This window comes from Microtus pennsylvanicus, chromosome 9, assembly GCF_037038515.1.
Source record: "Microtus pennsylvanicus isolate mMicPen1 chromosome 9, mMicPen1.hap1, whole genome shotgun sequence".
Classification (NCBI taxonomy): domain Eukaryota; kingdom Metazoa; phylum Chordata; class Mammalia; order Rodentia; family Cricetidae; genus Microtus; species Microtus pennsylvanicus.
Window position 1 is genome coordinate 39,121,967 of NC_134587.1, and position 14,745 is coordinate 39,136,711.

Here is a 14,745-nt window from a genome sequence, read left to right on the forward strand (position 1 = left end):
TGTTTCTAAATTTCTCTACATGAAGACTATTGGATCATAGGTCACTGGGAGCATCATTTTGTCACTATAAAGGACCACGTTTCCAAAGGTTATGAGTTACTGGGGCTTAACTTCAACATACATATATTTTTGGGACGTAGTTGGAATCACAAGGTGTAAAAAAACTCGTTTCCCCAAGCCAACTGTTATTTACAATACAGGAATTTTCTTGAGGGCTTCTGTATCTACTTGAGATCAGGTTTTTATTCCTCTTTCCCTAAGCCATTGCTTTTTGCTCCCGCCCCTAGCAGGACTCTGTTTCCCGCGGTCCTCCGGTAGGTAGGGGGCGCAGCATTTCCGCTGTCTCTTCCAGACCGGAAATTTCTTCCCCGGGTCGGACGTGACTTAGGAAAGTGGAGACCCTGTGTCGCGCATGCATCTTTTGGTTTTGACTCAATGGCGGGCAGCTGGTCAGGCATGCTGCAGACTCTGCAGGCAGTGGACACGGAACTTACTGCGGACTCGGTGGAGTGGTGCCCAGTAGAGGGTTGCCAGCACCTGATGGCCTGCGGAACCTACCAGCTGCGAACGCCCGAGGACCAGGTGCACGCCTGGGAGGGTCAGGCCGGGGCAGAAGGAGAGGGACTACTGGCCTGCATAAAAGGCCTAAATCTGTGAGAACTAATGGGAAAGTAAAGTGGGACCTTTCAGGACCATGCCTATCTCCGGAAGGTTTCTCTGAACTTGCGAAACCAAGTGGGATTGTAGCCATGTAACTGCAGGCAGGTCCGCCTCGGGCGGTCCTGGCTGTACTGGCTCCGGGAGAGCTCCCCTGTTCATTGAACACTTGGAGGAAAAGAGATTCTTTTCTCAGAAACTGAGAGTTTCCACTTCAGTCAGAAGCTAGTCTCTGCCCTGGCCCTTCTTTTTGTTCTAGTTTTGTTTTCCATCCTTTGTGATCTCGGTATCTGTTAAGGTAATCAGGAAATATGTATATTCTGTAGCCTGCCCTGGATGTCAACGAGCCTCAAGTTCGTTTAGGTCGTCTTTACCTGTACAGTTTCAATGAGGACAACACGACTAAACCTCTGGTTGAGGTCCATAGAAGGGATTCTTCTGCCATCCTGGACATGAAATGGTAGGATACAGGTAACCCCACCTGGTCTGAAAGCCTGGATGATGCCTTAAGGGACCTTCACGGAAACAGGGAACTGAACTCTGGGTTCCATCATTTGCTGCCCTTAGGAGGTAGAAAGCCCTGCTTGACATTTCCCTGGTCAGTTTCCCAAACCCAGACTCAGGATTAATCTGGGATACAATATGAGGTCCAGGTTTATAACCTGGAAAGCCTTTGGAGACAGAACAGTTGGCTCTAACCTGATTTGGGGAAGGAAATATAACACATCACTGGAGTTCATGATGTTCCTCCAAGCCGTGATTGTATTCCTGCGTTCTCCCATCAGGTGCCATATCCCAGTGTCTGGCCACATACTTTTAGGCTTGGCAAATGCCAGTGGATCTGTAGAGCTGCTCCGCCTGACAGAATATGAGGTCAGTGATGGGTCATGCTTTAATGGGAAAGGGACCTTAGTGGAGAGTGTTGATGAGGGCTCTGTACTGATGGAGCCATTTTCCTAGGCTGGTCTCTTCCGTGGTAGACTTTGTTATAAATGTTTTAAGAAATTATAGAGTCTATTTTAAGTTATACGGGGTTCTGGTGAGATAAGATCACCTCAAGTATCCCAAAAGAAGGTTGTCCACAGGTCTGGGTTTCTGTAGGAACTGCACTGCAAGCATGTCTGGGGTTTATACCAAGGCTAAGAATACCAGTAAATCTCTCATGTGAAAAGGGTCTCCCCCCTCCCCTTCTCCCTCTCTCCTTTTCTCCCTTTCCCTCTCCCTCTTTAAAAAAGAAAGGGGGTCTTTCTCTTTAAAAAGATTCTGTTTTTATTTTTAATTGTGTGACTGGGGTTTCTGAGTGTGGGTGTCATGCCCACAGAGGCCAGAAGAAGGTGTCAGGGCCCCTGTAGCTGGAGTTTCCATGGCTTCAGGTGCTATCCTGTGCTTGATAAGTGACAAGAGCTCACTCTTAGAGGAAATGTTAATTCTGGTCTGAGGGTGGAGCCTAGTGGCAGACTGCTTGCCTAGCATGCATTGAGGCCTTGAGTTCCACCCCTCTAGCACTATTAAAGCATAAATAACACCAAAAACCCAGGTAAGGCAGAGCCTGCCTCTACTACCAGTATCTGCAGAGTTGCCATGAAAGGACTGCTTGAACTTGAAAGTTCAAGATGAATATGAGCAACATAGGGAACCCCGTCTCAAAAACAACAGTACCTGGTGCATGTTGCTCATCCAGGGAATGGAGGTTTGCCTAGACAAGGGTGTCCCTTTTCTTTCCAGTAGAACAGTTACACCCTACAACCAATATCCAGACTTACCCTGGAGGAGAGAAGTCTGTCCTTGTCCCTAGATTGGTCAACAGGGAAACCTGGAAGGTAAGAGTCAGGTTTGGTGGGGGTCTGAGTCTCCCGAGGAACAATGCCTGTTTCTATTTCAGGAAGAATTAAAGCTACCTTCTGCTAGTTTGGTTCCTAAAACCTGGGTGTACTATCAGTCCTATCCTTAAAAACAGAAAATCACAGCATTTTGAATAAGTAGTGATGATGCCATCATCAAGAGAAGCCAGCCGGGGTTTTAGTGACAAACTGTGATAGTTTCATCCTTTACCAGATACCAAGAGGCTCTCTTGGAGGTATGGTTGTATGCTGCCTGAGAAATGTCTCCTACGGCATATATGGGAACTCGAAGAGAATGTTTGTGATGGTTCTTTCTTGTAATGCTAGATTTCAGGAGACTGAGACAGGTGGATTTCAAGTGTAAGACCCACCTAGGCTTCTTGGAACCTGTCTCTAAAACAAACAAATGAAAACCAGAAAAGGATGGTGAGTAGAGTTTAATAGGCTCTCCTTTGGCTACTGGGTTCTAGGGCCAGAGACCAGCCCTTGAAGATCATTAGCAGTGATTCTAAGGGGCAGCTGCATCTCCTGATGGTTAATGAGGGAGCGGCTGAACTGCAGCTCGTGGCTTCATGGCCGGCCCATCACTTTGAGGCCTGGATTGCTGCTTTCAATTACTGGCGCACAGAACTCGTGTATTCAGGTGAGTTGGACCTCGGTATAGTCATCTCCATGAAGACTTGTTCAAGACAGGGAGAGGAGAAGATGGGGCTAGGCCAAAGCTGTGGTTCAGAATATGTGAGGCCTTAGGACTGTCTGTGGAAGGTACATCCTCTGGTCAGCACCTGTGGCTGCCCCACATCCCACTTCTGTAGACTCTCTCACAGATTTTAGGTTTGTCCTTTTCTAGATATAGCTTCCCTTCCAAAAGGAAAGAAAGAATGAAGAAAATAGGTAGGTTTCCTGTTTTTGAATGGTTTATCACTTTGGTGCTATTTATATGAGAATGAGAAATTAACAAAATTGGGTGATTTCTCTCCCCGGTGGAGGAGCTAAGTCATGTGAGCCGGGAAGAGCTGGCTTAGAAAAGACAGAATAAAATTTAAAATACTTGAGATTCCCAGGGCCAAGTATGTATAGTCCCAACTTTCTTTTTTGGTCTTTTTTGTTTGGTTGTTTGTTTTGTTTTTGTGTTTTTGAGACAGAGTGTCTCTATGTAGCTTTGGCTGTCCTGGAACTCATGTAGTATGGCCTGGAATTCACAGAAGTCCGCCTGCCTCTGCTTCCGGAGTGTTGGGATTAAAGGTATACACCATGCTTTTGGTTCTGTTTCTAGTGAGGAGCCTGCACCAACACTATCTTCACCAGCTCAGTTCATGTCTAATCTCTCATGGACCCCAGCACTTACCATGATTATTATTATATACATAATGCTGATTTTTATTTTTCAGGGGTAGATTCCAATCTGTGTCATTTGCTATTATACACTTGAACGAATTTTCTAAGAACCATGAAGAGTTCATTTTTGAAGATTTTTCCCCCACCTATTTTTTTAAGTTCTTTAATTCTAGGATTAGTTCTACCTCTTTATTCACTCTCAGGAACTTACTGAGTTTGCCATGGAGGCTCACTCTGTAATCCCAGTACTTGGGAGGCTGAGAAGGGAGGATTGCTGTTATTCTGATGATAGACGGAGCTACACGTCCAGCCATACTGTCTCAAAACAAAGCCAAACACAATAACCTTTATTTCCTCCAACCAAAAATAATTTAAACAAAAACCAAACACACAACTCTCCTCCAAGCTAAAAAACCAAAACCAAAACCAAACAGACACACAAACAGAAATATCAGCAGTTTATGTATTAGGGTATCTTAGCAAGCAGCCTGTTCTCTCCAAGCTTACGTTGACGGGGAAAGTGGAAGACATGTGAGAGCAGGGAACGGCATGGAGGTCAGAGGTGTGGTAACGTTCTGGACAAAGAAGGAAGACCAGTGTGCCCGGGAACTGTATGCGGCGAGGAGTGGCCCCCCAGCAGGTGTGCCCAGTGTAAGGGAAGAGCAGCCAGCACAGCCACAGCGCGTGAAGATAGAAGGGCTTGCCACCACTGGCAGGCCTCGGGGCTTTGCACACTCAGAGGGACTGGAGTGAAGTAGAGTAACTGCAGAGAAGTGACATTTTCTGATTTACAGACTGAAGTTTAAGAGGATCTCTGGTTAAGTATAAATTACAGAACAGGAGGGCAGAGCCTGGGGCCTGTTAAGCAGAAGAGGGTAGGAGTGGCTTTACTGGGGTCCATGTAGATGACACAGTGCTTAAGTGCACTGGCTGTTTTTGCAGAGGACTCAGGTTCAGTTCTCAGCATCTATGTGGCAGCTCACAACTGTCTGTAACTCCAGTTCTAGGGAATCCTTTTCTGCCCTCTAGAGTGGTAAAGAGTGCTTTGATCTTCTACCCTGGTTCCCTCAATTGGAAGATAGAGTGCCTAATGGTTGTTTTTGGTGCTCTAACCAAAAGATCTTTCTTGCAGACTCATTGCCATTATCATTGTTGATGGACTTCTCTGTCTTTCCGCAGGAGGAGATGACTGTCTTTTGAGAGGCTGGGACACCAGGATTCTTGGCACACCTGTCTTCACTAGCAAAAGGTAGCTGGTCAGCTTGGGCATGGCCCTTCCATGCTCCTGTCTTAGGACATTTCATCCTCTACCTTGCTTGTTCCGCTTTGCCTACAGACACTCCATGGGCGTGTGCAGCATCCAGAGCAACCCCCATCAGGAACATATACTGGCTACTGGAAGGTGAGTCCCTGGGGTGGGTCTGCTGCTTTGTGCATTCCACAGCTCCTCTCCACAAGGATTCAAGATTGAGTCCAAAGGTCTCAACCAACCCACAGTTCAGGTATCTGGGTCCAGAAAGTGGGGCTTACCTATGTCCTTAAAGATAAATGAGACAGGCAGTTTGTGCAGGACTTTAACCCCAGCACCAAGGAGGCAGAGGCAGGTGGGTCTCTATGAGTTCCAGGTCAGCCAAAGCTTTATAGTGAGACCCTGTCTCAAAAAAAATTAGTGGGGCAGGACTTGGGAGGTGTTTGCTGACACCACAAGGTCTTAGGGACAATATGAGCGTGGGCTTTCCTGTATGTCAATGTCTGGTACATGGTTCTAGTTATGATGAGCACGTTCTGCTTTGGGACACTCGGAACATCAAGCAGCCGTTGGCAGATGTGCCAGTGCAAGGAGGCGTGTGGAGGCTCAAGTGGCACCCAGTCTACCACCACCTACTCCTGGCGGCTTGCATGTACAATGGTTTCAAGATTCTCAACTGCCAGAAGGCCATTGGTAAGTGGGAACATAGAGCTGGCCTCAGGATAGGGAATCAGTGTTTTCTCCACAGACCACACCCAGAACATGTCACAGCCCCGCCCTGTGCAGCACTGGACTTCAATTTCAAGAACCCACTTTCACCCTGATTTCCTCATGGCCAGATCTGCTGTTTAAGTCTTCCTGCATTTTGCAGTCAGAACTGCACTGGGGCCCTGTCCAGAAGCATTACCCCTTGTCACATGGCCATTCCTGCCCTGCTTTCTCTTGAACAGCTTGGACTCTGGTCTCCCCGTGTCTCACACGTATTGCCTTCCTCTTGTCCCCTTTCTCACAGAACCTGGTATTAGTTAAGCCTAACTCTACCTGTGGCTGTAGGTGAAGAGCCTCTCTTCTAGGTGTGCTGTAGGACATTCTTGGATTTGCTTGGTGAACCACACCATGAACTAACATTATCAGAACCATTTCTCATCACCCTTTCTCTTTCCAAGCCCTGCCGCCTTCTCTCCTCCTTCTCCCATCATAGTTTCTCTTCTTTATCTACTCTCCCTCTGAAAAGAAGCACTCTAAAGAACACCTCAGACCCCCATCATTAAATTGCCAGTCCTTAATCACTACTTCCTTGTATCTTTTTAGTTTTATATCTCACTTTTTAAAAAAGATTTTTAATTTGTGTGTGTTTTCAGACAGGGTCTCATGCAACAACACAAGCTGGCTTCAAATTTGATATGTATTTGAAGCTGGTCTTGAACTCAATGGCAATCCTCCTATCTCAGTGTCTTGAGTACTGGGACGACAGGAACACCCGTATCTGGTGTCCCTGCTGGTTCTTGAGGATCACTTTTACCAGTTGTCTCCTTGCTTCTGAACTGTGGACCGGCTCTGTCCTTAATTGTTGGGGACCCTTCCCCAACCTCCTTGGTTATGGATGACCCTGGGTAGTGCCGCAGAAATCAGGACACAGGGGATGCAGAGTAGGAGATACAACTGCATACTTTATTGCAAAGCCAGTGCTCTTTTATAATACTCAAATCATGATTCAAACTAGGTTCCCATAATACAGGAAAATAGTTTCATTGACTAGTCACTTGGCTGCAACTAATTTCAAGAGCTTCGTGCCCTAACTAATCTAAACAAAAAGCTCAGTGTTATGGGAAAACCTCCTGTTGTAATATAATATATAAAAACACCTCATCAGAAGGCAAACCACAACCTAATCAGAGCCTTTGAACTACAGTGCACATCTGTGTTCTCAAGGACTGACTATTGGCAAGGCACTCTACTGATGGGAGAGGTTTGCCTCCTCCTGACTTGGTTTGCCAAGCCTGTGAGTGAGAATGCTACCTCAGAGTTTCTATGCAGTTCAATTTCGGCCCTCTACACTTAATGTTCTTTTAAAAACTTCCTTTCTCTCTGTCTGTAATGTCTCTTCCATACTGTTGTGGCTCAATACCATTGTAATGTGCACTGGCTTATTTCTGACACTTTCTTCATTTGCCAGGCTGTCTGGGGAAGTTACTAGAAAGAAACTTCTGCAGACCTACTTGGGGCTGCAAGTTCCTAGCCACTGGGCTACAGCCATAGGCTGTTGCCATTCGTTCCTCAGCCTTGCTGTGGTCTTCTTAGCCTCTGTACTCCACGTGTGTTCTCCATTTTTTTCTCTTTTAAAAATATTTTATGTATATGTGTGAGTGCCTGCGTATATGTATGGGTACTGTGTGCATGCCTGGTGCCTGAGGAGGCCAGAAGAGGGCTTAGAAATCTCCGGGACTGGAGTTACCGGCAGTTATCACCTGCCGTGTGACTGCTGTGAACCGAACTCAGGCCTTCTCCAAGAGCAGCAGGTTCTCTTAACCATTGAGCCATCTCTCTGGCTCTGTGCTCCCCATTTCTTTTCTGTCCTCTTCCGTCTTACTTCTGTGTCCTTTGTGAATGAGTTACACCGCCTTCTAGAAAGCCTTTGCCAAACCCTCCAGTTTGGAAGCCCTTGTTTGTGGGTCTTTTAGACCTGGCTGATGTCAGAGGCACAGTACACATTGCAAAATGCATATCTGGTTTCTTTTTTGCCCACCTGTGCACATTTTCATTCTTCTGCAGACAGTGAATGTGTGTGCTGATAGAATGGCTGCTCTTGGTGGAAGCTGAGGGAGACATAAGTGGAGGCTGGTTAGCTTTGAGTAATGCTGGTTTTCCTCTCGTCTCTTTGCTGCAGAGGAGAAGCAGGACGTGACTGTTTCAATATCCCAGGAAATGCCTAACTCATTAGTGTATGGGGCTGACTGGTCCTGGCTTCTTTGCCATTCCACGAAGCCTAGGCCCACCTGCTCCTTTGATCAGAATGAGATGGGAACCAGAGCTGCAGACCACTCCAGTCTGAAGGTTGCCGAGGAGCCACCAGTGCCTTTCCATGAACAAGTAGTGGACCACCACATAGATGGCCCTGTTAACACGCCCAGTAGAGCTGAATTGGAGGCTTCTCTCCTTCCAGTAGCAGAGGACATGATAAGCAGCAGCCAGCTAGACTCCTCTTCCAAGATGTGTGATCTCAGCCTCTCCTCTGGTGGAGGGAATTGTGACAACAGCCTCCTGGCCACCTGTTCCTTTTACAACCATGTTCTCCACCTCTGGAAGTGGAAGACAGAGCAAGCTTGAGGCTGCACTCTTTGCATTTATACTGGATGTGACTTGGGAGTGCTGGCCTTTGAGAATGTCCTTTGTGATTATGTTTTGGCAGTGAATGGTTTTTTCAGCTCTAAAACTTAAGTATCTTGGTATATTTTGACATTCAGCCCTTCGTTTGTATTTAAGTCCTTGTTTATATTAATTAAATAACTTCAATTTTTTTAATTTTTTAAAAAAATTGTAATCATATGTGTGCTTATGTCTGTGTGTGGATTCTGGAAGAAGCCAAAAGAGGGATCCCCCTGGAGCTAACGTTACAGGTGATTGTGAGCCACTATGTGGGAGCCAAATTTGGGTCCTCTGCAAGAATATATGCTCTTACCCAATAAGATCCTAAACCTTTCACTTAAAAAAAAAAATTCCATCTGCATGGTAGTGGTGGCGCACGCCTTTAATCCTAGCACTCGGGAGACAGAGGCAGGTGGATCTTTGTGAGTTCCAGGACAGCCTGTTACACAGAGAAACCCTGTCTCAAGAAACCAGAAAAACAGCTGAGCAGTGGTGGTGCATGCCTTTTAATCCCAGCACCCAGGAGGCAGAGGTAGGCAGATCTAGAGAGAGAGAGAGAGAGAGAGAGAGAGAGAGAGAGAGAGAGAGATTGATTTAAAAGCCATGTGGTGGTGCCCACACACCCTTTTTAATCCCACCCTTTGGGAGGCAGAGGCAGGCAGATTTCAGTTTGAGTCCAGCCAGGACTACACAGAAAAACCCTATCTAGAAAAACAAAAAACTGTTATGTATATGAGTGCTTTTCTGTGCTCCATTTATGTGTCTGTGCTCCCAGAGGTTAGAAGAGGATGTTGGATCACCTGACTGACAGCTGGGAGCCACTTTGTGTGCACTGGAAGAGCAGGCAGTACTCAGCCCCTGAACCATCTCTAGCCTGTAGCCCCTAAGTTGTTTGTTTTTATTATTAATTTTTGTGTGAGTACACAAATACCACTGTTGAATCTCCTAGCATGGGACCCAGGGATCCAACTTAGGTATCAGTCTTGGTAGTAAGTCACTGAGCCTCTTGTTAGCCCCATAGTCCCTCATTTAAAGTCTCATTTTATCACATTAGAAGCCATTTCCTAAACAAAGGTTTTTGTTTTTTTTTTTTTAACTGGAATGCTATCCAAACACTATTTCCATCTCTGAACTAGTTTTAAAAGTGGATAATAGAATAAAAGGAGGTGTGTAAATATTGTAAGCTGCTTCAGGGAACACAAACTTGGAGTATTTGGCATGGTCGGTATGAGATACTTATAGCATTAATAGCTTGATCAGTTTTCATGTCTAGATAGATGGGTTTTATAGGAACATGTCAGGTGTGCACTGATCAACATTCCCATTTTTAATGTCCTATCTGGAAGGAAAGGGCATTGGAATGTGTCTAACCCTCAATAGGATATACAAGTGTTTTGAAGAGAAAATGGTGTTTTGGTTTTTTCTTTTAAATGTTGGGCATCAAATACAGGAACTGCACATGCTCGAGGACTTACTATTATCCATCAGTGAACTGTACTCCTAGCCTTTTCCTTCCCCATGCCTCTGTAGTCCAGGCTGGTTGACTTCCAACTCTTGGAGCCTATATACCTAAGCTTCCCAAATGCTGAGTTCATAGGTATGAGATACTATGCCCTTGTCTATTAATATAGGGCCTTAGCCAGGAGTGGTGGTGCATGTCTTTAATCCCTGCACTCAGGAAACACATGAAGGTGGATCTCTGAGGTTGAGGCCAGCTTGGTGGTCTACATAGCGAGTTCCAGGACAGCCAAAGATGTGCAGAAAGACTCTTGTCTCAGAAAGAAGTCTTCCTTTGTAGCCCTGGCTGATCTGAAATTTGTAATCCCTTTCTAGTCTTTAAGTGTTGGACTGCAAGTGCGCAACACTATGCCTTGTTTTTGCTTGTGTGTGTACACATATGCCTGAGTGTGGCAGACAGGCCAATCTCGGGTGCCATTCAAGATGACCTTGTCTTCTTTTGAGCCAAGGTCTCTTACTGGGATCTGAGGTTAACTGATTAGACTTGACTGGGCAGCAAGCCCCAGAGATCCTGCTGCTCTTCTGGTGCTGAGATTATAAGCATGGGCTGAAGCTGGGTCTTAATGATTATTGCATGGCAAGCACTATATGGGCATAGCTACCTCTTGGTCCTTGTGTTATTTTCTGATGAAATAACTTTTTTATTTTTTTGATTATCATTAAAGTGATCAATTCTCTGGGTAGTGGTGGTGCACAAGTCTTTAATCCCAGCACTTGGGAGGCAGAGGCAGGCGAATCTCTGTGAGTTTGAGGACAGCCTGGCCTACAGTTCCAGGACAGCCAGAGAGAGAAACACAGGGAAACCCTGTCTCGAAAAACCAAAATTCTCAGTTACAGGCCCATTTATTTCAATAAAAGGTATTAAATGTAAGGGTCAGCTAAGTCTTAAAGGGACATATAACATCTGATAAACTGTGACGAATCAGGTCCACTGGTCATGAAAAAGCAGTTTGGCATTGATTGCTCTCCTCACTTCTATCTTTAGGTTTTCCTTGGGTATACTTACTGCTCTCTGACTTGGAGCCAGAGGGGTACCCAGACCTGACTCTGTTGGAATTTGTTATGGACTCTGTAGCTACTGCATGGATTCTGCCTTGCGGTCCACTTCAGTGACTTGATTCAAAACACACATTGTACGAGTTACCAAAGGCCTTTAATAGAAGTGCACAAAGAAGCTGCCCCTCCTTTTTGAGACACTCGAATTGAAGGCTTGGATTGTCTCCACTTCATAGGCAAACTTTTGGTCTCTGTCAGTTTTCTAGCGTGGGAAATTCTTAGGATACAACTGGAACAGCTTGCCTTCCTGTGTGGGCTCAAAGCCATATTTCTCCAAGTTGTTAGCATCAAAAGTCCCTTCTTTAAAGTCTTTTTCAATAACAGGTGCCGCTGTTTCCAGGAAAAGCGCTTTGGCGGTCAGGGGTGTATCTACGCCGGCAGGAGCTCGGTAATTAACATAGGGCTTGAGCTTGAAGCCGGTCAAGTCCGGGACGACAAATTCTGGAACCATTTCCTTTATCTGCACAAACTTCCCATTTGAGGCATAGATGCCCGTTCTCTTAGCACCTCGGCCCTTGTTGAAGGTGCGTGGTCCCCGCTTGCTTGTCCACTTGCTCATCCTGTCCGCTCCCCGCACCAGGCCTTGAGTCACCGCGGTCAGGAAACCCATGCTGGGCTCTGCAGAAGACAGCTCTGAAAGAACAAGGCAGTTGAGGGGGCCAATCAGAGCCAGAGGGACTCGGCATCCTAGAACTCACGAGCAGAGAGTGCTGTGGGCCCTGCGGGTGCAGATGACCCAAGACCCCAAAAGTGGAGACTACCTCTAATCCTGAGAGATCCCGGACCCTGAAGAACTCCGCAGGGGAGGCGCCAAATGGAAACGCACAAACCGACCTGGGCAGATGGATCTCGAGCTCGGCCCGCAGGTCCCTTGTCGCTTCCGACTTGAGACCGCTCAGACACCAATCCCCCCGACTACCACTGCAAGGTCCACCCTTGCGTTTCCGGCCGTCGGCGGGGCCAGCCACTCCGCAGCAAGAGCCTCGCGGATTGGTCGCCAGCGTGCCCAATACCCAGCCTCAGCCGCGCAGAACCGGATGTGGAGCGCGCGCGGCCTTGCATGTTCACCCTGCGCCGCGAGGTGGCGATCTAGGGCTGGCCTGTGCAGAGATCGCTCTTGGCCCTCGTCAGCCTCGCGACCGGACGTTCACAACCGCGGCGCCGAAGGTCGGCTGCCGGACTGGCGCGGGCGTCATCGGTGCTGCCCTAGGTCTGGGGGTCGGGGCTTGTGGACCCTTCGAGTCACTACCGAGCTGTGGCTTCTGGGATTGACGCGCTGTTGGGGACTAGGCCAGTGAACGGCGGTCTGGCGCGTGGCCAAGTCTACTTGGGTCCTAGTGGCCCTCTAGTTAATCATCCTTGATCCCAACACACCCACCGTGCCTGCGCTGCACGTCCACACGCTACCCTACCCGCTGTGACTGGCCCCCTCCTCGCCCTTCACGCTTCTCCTGGATATCATGCCCTCCTTTTCCCTCCCTCGCTGTCAAGGCTCCCATGATCACTCCTAGGCTATAACCACCTTCCCGTCCCTCACCCCTCCTAATCGAGATCCCTTTTGGGCTGTGACCCCTGTTGGCCCAGATCTTTCTTGAGCTGTAAAGCCTCCACGCCCCATCCCTCGTCTCTCCTCTTGGCGATATCAAGGCTCCCGGGTGAGGCTCACCCTCCAGTCGGTCACCCCCTCCTAGTCTCCCTCCACTGAGCTTGTTGTTCGCCGCGTTCCTGAACCACTCTCTTATCTGTACCGCCAGTCTCAAGCTCTCCCACCTCCCCTCCCTGACTGTCAGCCAACTTACACTTCTGCTCTCCTCCCCCACTCCAGCCGCTGTCCCTTTCTGGGTGGTTGCTTGATCCCTGACTGTCGCTCAATTCTCTACCTCCCCCCACCCCCCGCCACTCTCATTCCCACTCCGAGCCACAGTTATGGGTTCCCCTTAGACCACGTGAGGGCTGTTTACAGGAGACGGAAGCACACAGAGAGCCGACGCTTCTGGAAAACAACTTGTTTTGGAGCACAGAGTTCTCGAGTCCCTTCCAATAAGAGCGTTTGACTTGGAAAGGAGCTGGCAAGGCTGGAACCACAGCTGTCCTGCTGCAAAGGTTCAGGGAGAGCAGCTTGGTCTCAGCCTGTCTTCTTTTCGCCCTCCACATTGCCTTGCTTTCAGTCATGCAGAAAGACGAAGATGTCTGCCTTAAGGTAGGTAGACCAAGCGTGGGTGAGAACATTTCCAGAGGACAGAAGAATCCTTTGCCTCAGGTTTCTACAGAAGCTCCTAGAAGACCAAGAAAATGTGGGAATGGTGACTTAATGTGTTTCACTATCAGAGCTTTGACACTTGTTACTGACAGGCTGGACAATGGAACCTGGCTGTTAAGTCATTACTGAAGCCTTATTTTCTTCCCTTAAAGTAGCAGTTGTTACTTCCTGCTTTCTTATAGAACTTTGGTATCTGAGGTCTTTTTCTCAAGTCAACATGTCCCAAAGGCCTTTATTAGAAGTAGTATTTTGGTGGTTGTTTTGTTTTGAGACAGGGTTGATCTACACATCTCTAGTACTCTCTGTATAGACCAGGCTGGCCTTGAACTCACAGAGATTGTCCTGCCTCCGCCTCCCAAGTGCTGGGACTAAAGGTGTGTGCCACTATACCCACACCTTCATTTTTAAACCAGAAGAGTGGACCCATTAGAATAACCGTAAAAGCTAGACTGGCTGAGGTGGTGCACTGTGGTAGACTGTGTATGCAGGCAGGTGTTTTTCCTTGGATAAGGCAAGCTCAGAGGAAAGTAGAAGGTGCGGTTGGGGTGCTTTTGTACACCCCAGTCTTGAGAGCTGAGCTGGAGTAGAGGAGAAGGGAAGTTGAGTGCCTTAGTTTTGAAACTAAAAGCGTACTGGCTGTACATTGCACAATAGAGCACATGCAATATTGATCCCACAGATTGTATTGCTTGGTGGGATAACATTGTGTAAATGCACCCTGTGACAGTCACTCAATGATGCAGTTACCTAAGAACATACTTATTGGGACATGTTCTTCCCTCCCTTAACCAATACTCAGCTATTTGTCTCCTGAACTAAGATCACAAGGCTGTTTTCTAGGCGACCCACTTACTCTGTTCTGAGGCAGACCTATGCCTTTGGGGTTCCTTCCTGAGTGGCCTTCAGCTCTCCTTGGGTTTTTTGGCAGGGACTGCTGAGTCTGAGACTTGTTTGTTGTTTGTTTTTAAAGCTAGGCTTTGGTCCTTGGCAGTTAGGTAGAAGCTGCAAAGGATGAGTAGGTGGGTGCTGGCCCTATTCAGTTCCTGACTGCTGCTTGAGAAGACGGGGTAGGTGAGGACTGGAAGACCGAGGGACAGCTGCAGGTCAGATTTCTTCTGTCTTTAGCATTTGGGAGTGGTGTAGGAGGTCCTTCTGTCTATGTGGTGCTTTTATTGGTTAATGAATAAAGAACTGCTTTGAGCCTATGGCAGGGAAGAACAGAACTAGACAGGGAAAGCTAGGCTGTATGGTGGGAGAAAGAAGGGTGGAGTCAGAGAGAAGCCATGGAGCTACCAGAGACAGACGCTGGGAACTTTACCCGGTAAGCCACAGCCACGTGGCGGCGATATACAGATTAATAGAAATGGGTTAAGTTAATGCAAGAGCTAGCCAATAAGAAGCTAGAGCTAATGGGCTAAGCAGTGATTTAATCAATACAGTTTCTTTGTGATTATTTCGGG

General features: G+C 47.4%; 3 protein-coding genes across 8 annotated transcripts in view; 2 read left to right on the top strand and 1 right to left on the bottom strand.

The window, feature by feature from the left end:
- The first annotated feature begins 335 nt into the window (after positions 1 to 335).
- Positions 336 to 8,624, top strand: Dph7 (diphthamide biosynthesis 7). The gene is made up of 9 exons (XM_075985354.1): positions 336 to 582; positions 984 to 1,117; positions 1,443 to 1,530; positions 2,386 to 2,477; positions 2,969 to 3,141; positions 5,016 to 5,085; positions 5,173 to 5,238; positions 5,606 to 5,778; positions 7,973 to 8,624. The coding sequence occupies exons 1-9, from the start codon at positions 436 to 438 to the stop codon at positions 8,410 to 8,412; spliced, it is 1,383 nt and encodes a 460-aa protein (XP_075841469.1). The 5' UTR covers positions 336 to 435; the 3' UTR covers positions 8,413 to 8,624.
- A 2,480-nt stretch (positions 8,625 to 11,104) lies between these two features.
- Positions 11,105 to 12,916, bottom strand: Mrpl41 (mitochondrial ribosomal protein L41). Of its 4 annotated transcripts, none has more exons than XM_075985358.1 (2): positions 12,825 to 12,916; positions 11,105 to 11,658 (listed from the first exon to the last, which is right to left on the bottom strand). In XM_075985358.1, the coding sequence occupies exon 2, from the start codon at positions 11,633 to 11,635 to the stop codon at positions 11,228 to 11,230; it is 408 nt and encodes a 135-aa protein (XP_075841473.1). In that variant the 5' UTR covers positions 11,636 to 11,658; positions 12,825 to 12,916; the 3' UTR covers positions 11,105 to 11,227. The 4 variants fall into 4 exon arrangements, with proteins under 4 accessions (XP_075841473.1, XP_075841475.1, XP_075841471.1 ...); XM_075985360.1 differs by lacking the exon at positions 12,825 to 12,916 and adding an exon at positions 12,692 to 12,802; XM_075985356.1 differs by lacking the exon at positions 12,825 to 12,916 and adding an exon at positions 11,860 to 11,983.
- Positions 12,879 to 14,745, top strand: part of Pnpla7 (patatin like domain 7, lysophospholipase) — a 71,306-nt gene continuing 69,439 nt past the window's right edge. For 2 of the 3 annotated variants that reach the window (XM_075985350.1, XM_075985351.1), the window contains exon 1: positions 13,080 to 13,225. In XM_075985350.1, coding sequence (XP_075841465.1) covers positions 13,196 to 13,225 — 30 coding nt within the window. In that variant the 5' untranslated portion in view covers positions 13,080 to 13,195. Of the gene's footprint in view, positions 13,226 to 14,745 lie in introns of all 3 variants that reach the window. The other variant, XM_075985348.1, reaches the window with a different exon arrangement.